Source organism: Podarcis tiliguerta (genome assembly GCF_965153285.1).
Source record: "Podarcis tiliguerta genome assembly, chromosome: 8".
Classification (NCBI taxonomy): domain Eukaryota; kingdom Metazoa; phylum Chordata; class Lepidosauria; order Squamata; family Lacertidae; genus Podarcis; species Podarcis tiliguerta.
Genome location: NC_139541.1, coordinates 11,813,659 through 11,820,679, shown reverse-complemented (window position 1 = coordinate 11,820,679; position 7,021 = coordinate 11,813,659). Strand labels below are relative to the sequence as shown.

At 48.5% G+C, this 7,021-nt stretch overlaps 1 protein-coding gene across 1 annotated transcript; it reads right to left on the bottom strand.

Annotated features, from left to right (window-relative positions):
* Nucleotides 1–311: 311 nt before the first annotated feature.
* On the bottom strand, nt 312–5,310 carry LOC310683515 (F-box only protein 6-like). Its single transcript, XM_083453448.1, has 2 exons — nt 4,668–5,310; nt 312–799 (listed from the first exon to the last, which is right to left on the bottom strand). The coding sequence occupies exons 1-2, from the start codon at nt 4,947–4,949 to the stop codon at nt 476–478; spliced, it is 606 nt and encodes a 201-aa protein (XP_083309574.1). The 5' UTR covers nt 4,950–5,310; the 3' UTR covers nt 312–475.
* Between the last annotated feature and the right edge of the window lie 1,711 nt (nt 5,311–7,021).

Sequence of the window (7,021 nt, the reverse complement as noted above, 5' to 3'; positions counted from 1 at the left end):
ATATGCCCTTAAGACAGGATTTGTAAGCAAAAAGACAATACGGAGGTTTTTCCCATTTGCCCCCCTTACTGCAGAGGAATATTTGAAGTCATTAGGAGAGTCAAAATGGCTTCAGGATTGCTCTCCCGTACTATTTCAGGCACATGGTTCATATATTTAGAGATGTGTGAATTTAAGAATATTTATTCTATATTTGAGGCCTTAAAATTCTTATAACACCTCTAAGTTCCTTCCCTGATTATCTGAAATGGAACAATGCACAGGGACCAAATTTAGAGGGGGAGAGGGGATGGGTGGGCTCCACTCAGGACAGAATTAAGAGTCAGTGGGGGCTGGCAGTGCCCATTGGCACTGGTAGATCAGTAGGTAGGGAGCCCACCTCTAGGTGGCGCCACAGCGAACGACAGATGGAGGGAGAGCCAATCACAGGCAGAGCCTCCACTTGATTGGTTGCAAGAAGACAGGGGGAGGTTCCTCACCAGTTGCATCCGCTGCCACTAGCGCCGTCTTCATCATCTGAGTTGGGAAAGGGCTCTATGAAGTCTTCGTCCCAATTAAACGGCCCAAGAGTGACGCTGCTCCTGGTGACTCTTACGCTGTTCTCGGGTGGCTGGCCGCTCCCGTTTACAGCCAGGTGTTCAAAGAGGATGTAGCGGAGTCCAGCCCGGCATTCGATAATCCCTTGCGAAATCTGAAGACAGGAGAGAAAGAGAGAGATGCTGAATATAGGGCAAGGCTGCCGAGCTAGGAGGAAAACTACCCCTCTCAAAGGTAAGGGTCTTTGGGCTGAATGTGGCCCTCAAGCCTGTCCCCTGGATCTCCCCTCTGGACACTCCACTTACCATTCCTGCTTGGCAAGTATTTTTAGGGGGCTGGGAGATCTCCTTGACCCCCCCCCACTCAACCAATATGTCCTGCCAGATTACAGGTAAAGGTAAAGGTACCCCTGCCCATATGGGCCAGTCGTGTCCGACTCTAGGGTTGTGCGCCCATCTCACTTAAGAGGCCGGGGGCCAGCGCTGTCCGGAGACACTTCCGGGTCACGTGGCCTGCGTGACGAAGCTGCTCTGGCAAGCCAGCACCAGCGCAGCACACGGAAACGCCATTTACCTTCCCGCTATAAAGCGGTACCTATTTATCTACTTGCACTTAGGTGTGCTTTCGAACTGCTAGGTGGGCAGGAGCTGGGACCGAACGACGGGAGCTCACCCTGCCGCGGGGATTCGAACCACCGACCATGCGATCGGCAAGCCCTAGGCACTGAGGTTTTACCCACAGAGCCACCTGTGCCAGATTACAAGGGATGCACAAATGTTCACTATAAACTAAGATTCCTTCTTTTACCATGGCAGCACCAATGTTTTGGAACTCCCTGCACATGATGTTTGTCAGGTGCCTTTGCTGTCCTTCTTTCAGTGCCCAGCTAACCTCTTTTTTCTTTTAGGCACATCCAAAGACATGCATATATTAATGTGCAACATTGTTTTATAACATGCATGCAATCTGATTTCGCCAGTAGTGATGTATGGAAGTGAAAGCTGGACCATAAAGAAGGCTGGTCGTCAAAGAATGGATGCTTTTGAATTATGGTGCTGGAGGAGACTCTTGAGAGTCCCATGGACTGCAAGAAGATCAAACACATCCATTCTTAAGGAAATTAGCCCTGAGTGCTCACTGGAAGGACAGATCGTGAAGCTGAGGCTCCAATACTTTGGCCACCTCATGAGAAGAGAAGACTCCCTGGAAAAGACCCTGATGTTGGGAAAGATGGAGGGCACATTCCTTCAGAATGGATAGGCTTGATCTTCTTGCAGTCCATGGGACTCTCAAGAGGGAAGTTGACGTCGGGATGGTGCGTGACTAACGCACGCACCGCCCCCATGCGACGTCACAGCCAGTACAGCGCCCGCCACAGTGGGAAGTGTCGGGGCACACAATGCGCCTCCTCCCCTCGCTAGTATCTGCCCCGGAGCCGCGGCAAAGGTGTAAAAGAGCCACATGCGGCTCTGGAGCCGCGGGTTGCAGACCCCTGATTTAGGGGAACAGCCTAGTACCTCTAGTCCACTGACTGACTGCCACTGAACCCTTCCCCATTAGGCTTGGGCAATATATTGATATATCGCCCAGGACCGTTATTTGGGGGCAGACCGTGATGACAGCTTCACTCAGAGGTATATCACTGGTGAAACCGTCACCACTCTTGAGTCACTCTGCCTCCAGAGTTCAGAGGGAGAAACAAACTACCGTATTTTTCACTCCATAAGATGTACCAGACCATAAGGCGCACCTAGTTTTGGGAGGAGGAAAACAAGAAAAAAAATATTCTGAATCCCAGAAGCCAGAACAGCAAGAGGGATCTGGCTTCTGGGATAGCCTCTGGCTGTTCTGGCTTCTGGGATAGCCGTGCCAAGCCTCTTCAGGGCAGTGGGATGAATGTTCCCCCTTCCCGGAAGAGGCTGCATGAGGCTAAGGCAGAAGCCAGGACAGCAAGTGGGATCGCTGCGCAGCGATCCCTCTTGCTGTCCTGGCCTATGGGATAGCCGCGCACCGCCTCTCCCGGGCAGCGGGATGAAGGCTCCCCCTGCCCGAAGAGGCTACGCACAGCTAAGGCAGAAGCCAGGAGAGGTGCTTTGCGGAAGGGCCGCTGCGCAACTCTCCCTCTCTGTGCAGCACCATTCGCTCCATAAGACACACTCACATTTCCCCCTACTTTTTAGGAGGGAAAAAAGTGCGTCTTATGGAGCGAATAATACGGGAGCTGGGGGCAGATATACAGTTGGTGAAACCGCCATCGTACTCTGTCCCAGCAGAGGGAGAATCAAGTTGAACTGGCGAGGTGCCACTACAGCCTGTTCCTTCCTCAGCTTCTTTAAACTGCTTGGCTGAGGAGCAAGCTGCTGCCCTTGCCTGAGCCAAGCTGTTTTACAGAGCCCTCGACCCACCAGCGGCTCGCACGAGCCAGCGGCAGGATGGGGGCTCTGTCAAAGTGCAACCCCTCCCCAGCTGAAAAGACTGATAAAATCCAAAACCAGGGGGAAGAGATGGTGGGGAAAATTGGGATTTTTTTAAAAAAACAGCATTTAGTATAAAATTGTATAATTAAGGAATGTTGGGAGATGGTGGAATGAACTTATTGGACTTCAGAGGCAATATGACAAAGATTTGAGATATTAGGATTTAAGGGTACAAGATATAAGGTTTAAGATTTAAGGATTTAAGGGTATAAGTTAAGGTTTTTCTCTTTTCTTTGTTTATTAGATTGGAATTTGGATAACTTTCTAGATGCTGATAGGAGAATAAGGTTTAAATGCATTAATGATAATTAAGCGAGTAAGCAGTGAAAGATGGGAAGAAACTGCTGATCTAATTAATAAATTGGAATACAAAAGGGGAGGTGGGAGGAAGTCGAGGAAATAAGTTATCGAAGGAAGGAATCTAGAAAAATGGGAGTGTTTTCTTTTTAAAAATTTTTTTGTTTTTTTCTCTTGTTGGTGGGGTGGAGGAGTAGTCTTTTTTACGTATTGTTAATTTTTATTTTTTTCTTTTTATTTTATTGTATATTGTCTTTCTTAATTTTTCTTGTATTTTTGAAAATTGGAATAAATATTATTTTTTTAAAAAAAAATACAATACAATACAATACAGACCCCGCCTGGCTGCCTTCCTCCAGGAGGGGGTGCTGTGCCTTTTCTCCCAGGAAGATGGAGCCCACCCTTCTGGTGGAAGGCAGCCAGGCGGTTTGGGGGCTCTCTGATGCTGCTGGGAGGCCCAGCACTCACCAGCAGCCCCTCTCCACAAGGTGGAGGGTGCCCGGGAGGGTGGGCTCTGTCATTCCTCCCGGGGTGAACGACACCCCCACCGGAAGAAAGAAGCAGCGCACCCGCATAGGATCCATGTGCTTGGCTATTGCTGCTAGGTTGGTCTTTGGGAGCGGGCAAGATAGCTTGCCTGCCCCCAATGCCATCAAAGGCAGAAGCAGCTTGGGCTCTTGCTGCTACAGCACGAGTGGCAGGGATGTTGGGGCTGGCTCCGCCGGGGGCAGTTGTTTTCCAGCCCCCAGCAGAGCCAGGCCAAAGGGCCTCAGAGTCCGCTGGCGCTGGACTGAAAATGCCTCAGCTCTCACAATGAGATCTGTGGTGTTTTCATCCAGCACCTCGCCAGCTGGGGCCAATGCAGCTTTTTTCAAAATTGTGGTATATCGTCAAACCCCGATGTTTGGCTGGCAATGAACCCAGCATTGCCCTGCCCTGTTCTCCATCATTTGCAGCAAAGTGCCTTCACACAAATCATTTGTCAGACTGTGACCATTTCCATTTCCTTATTTATTAAATTTGTATACAGTAGTATCTCGGGTTAAGAACTTAATTCATTCTGGAGGTCTGTTCTTAACCTGAAACTGTTCTTAACCTGAGGTACCACTTTAGCTAATGGGGCCTCCTGCTGCCGCAGCACGATTTCTGTTCTCATCCTGAAGCAAAGTTCTTAACCTGAAGCACTATTTCTGGGTTAGCGGTGTCTGTAAACCTGAAGCGTATGTAACCTGAAGCGTATGTAACCCTAGGTACCACTGTACTGCCCTTCATCTGTAGATCTTAGGGATGTAAAAATGCAAGGTAACGAACACAAAACACATAATAAAACACAAAGAACAGAAACCAAGCAATAACCCCCTCCTCCCCATTTCTCCCCCAGCTGAACAGGGATGCACCTTGGCCGCAAGGATTCTTGATTAAGTTCTTCTCCCTGTGGGAGTAAATGAAGAAGGCCTTCGACTCTTGGGTCTCGGGTCCGCTCTTTCGCTGGAACTTAATCTTCCACATCTCAGGGTCGTCCACCAGGCGTCGCCACTGGGAGCAAACCAGCCGGCAGTTGCAAAGCAGGTTCCTCGCTGGTACCCGGGCCAGCACCTCCAGCAGGACATGTTCAGGCAAGTCCCCAATAGTCAGCATCTTTCTTCAGAGTGGTCTTTCGGATGCTTCCAGGGAAGAACCACAAGAGGGCGAGAATGAGAGAGAGAAACCCCACAAGAACAGCAGCAGTGGGAAATAGTTGTAAAGAGGAACGCTGCAACAAAATGTTGTAGCCACATGCTTCATTCCTTTCCTGCTTCTTCCCCCTAGTTTCTTTCTCTGCCCTAAGAGCCAGTTAAACATTCTGTGCACTATCCACATCTATCTGTTGCCACCTTTCATTCTTAGCTTTCCTTCTGCGTTTTGTGCTGGCCATCAGGCAATGGCTTTTTCTACCTGCCCTGGCCCACCTGCCAGACCTAGGAGGAGCCTTTCCCAGACCATGCAGAAGCAGCTGGGAAGAGAGGAGTTCAGGGATATATATATATATATATATATATATATATATATTGTGTGTCTTTGCTTCTCAGTTTGTATTGTGTTATTTTATGCACTGTTATTTTTACTGATTATAGTTTAGAAACTGTTTATTGTAATTAAGAGTGAATTTGTGCTTAATTCTTATTTGCTGATATTTAATTTCATTGTGCACTACTATATCCTAATGGGTTATCGAAGAACGCTTTATTGGATATAAGTTGTTCATTTTAAAGATGTGTTTTTATTATGACATAACTTTTGTATGTCATAACAATGGATTGGATCAGATTGTTAGAAGGTGCACGTTTTTATGTCATTTCTTCAGCTTGTAAACCGCCCTGTGTATAGTGATATAGAAAGGTGGGATACAAATTAAAAGTGAAATTAAATTAAATTAAATTAAATCCAAAATTAGCATATTACATTTAGAAACCATTTAAATCAGCCCCACTCCCCAAATAAAACAGCACCCACCCAAGTTAAAACCCCATCCCCCGTTAAAATGTTAATTTAAGCAGGGTTATTGTCAGGTTCTATCCAACATCAGTTGCCTTCAGAGATGACCCATTAAAATGAGTGAAACTGGCTAACTTCGGCCCATTCATTTCAATGGGCCTATTCTGAGTAGCCCATTACTAACTATTACATTTCACTGTTCTGTATTGACATGCAGAACCCAATGGCTATGGGTCTAACAGGGATCCTCTGGATAGGCCAATAAATTTAATTCTGAGCATCCCCACGGACCCCAAAACGCAATTACTCCCTGCACGTGGCAACACTTCATAGCGAGGGGAGGGACTCCCATCACAAGTTCACACGTATCTGAAACCCTGAAAAAACACACACGAACTTATACTTAGAGGGAAGAAAAGAAGGAGGGGTCGCTCTGTACATGCTCAGAGGCCATGCCACCACTTCTCCTACCGCAAACAGCTCCGGAGGGCAGGAGAGGGCGGACCCCCCCCCCATACAAACTGAACCTCGCAGGCTCCACAACGTCCCCTCCCTCCAAAAAACAACAACAGGCTTACCGGGGCTGGAAAACGCAAGAGCCACGCGGTACCCCAAGACACTCAACAGCCTTGCAGTAAAAAGAAACCGAATGTGAACATGGGCGAGGGCGCAGGAAACTCTCGGGGAGGGTCCCCCAAGGGAGCACCACCCCTCGGAGGCCGGGCGAGCAGGGGATTCGTGCCTTTGCGCACGATGATGCGCTTCTCGGATTGAGCGCGCCCCGGTCAAGGGCACAGGCTCTTCTCCAAAGAGCAACTGCAATTCCCAAGTCCACTTTTTCCTGAGTTTCCCGGAAAGGAAATCTATCTGTCTGAGCTCAAGGAGGCTGACTTCCAGAGCACGGTTGCAGGAGGACCCTATACAGCCTTCGCTGTTAGGATGGAGAGCCCCGGTTAAAAAAGAAAAAAAAGAAAAGCGCTATTATCATAAATACTGTAGCTTCCAAAAAATCCATGCACACGTCCAAGGAGCGATCCCCAAGTAAGGCTCATTTGCATAATATGACGAGACACTCCTGTCGCCCTGCCCCGGAGTAAATGAAGCCCTGGTGGCCAGAATCAGCTCGGAACCGAAGCGTTGCGCGTGCCTCTGAGCTTTGCATCTAGAGGCGCCTTGAGCTATTAAACGATTAAAGGGAGAGGGGAGGACGGGGTTCCTTTGAAGGAGCCAGCTGA

What these genes read in the sequence shown, in the direction of transcription:
- LOC310683515 (XM_083453448.1), bottom strand. Translation starts at nt 4,949, where the DNA reads ATGCTGACTATTGGGGACTTGCCTGAACATGTCCTGCTGGAGGTGCTG. An exon ending in GGAGAAATGGGGAGGAGGGG is followed by an intron (nt 800 to 4,667) that starts GTTATTGCTTGG and finishes GGACAGGCTTGA; the next exon opens with GGGCCACATTCAGCCCAAAG.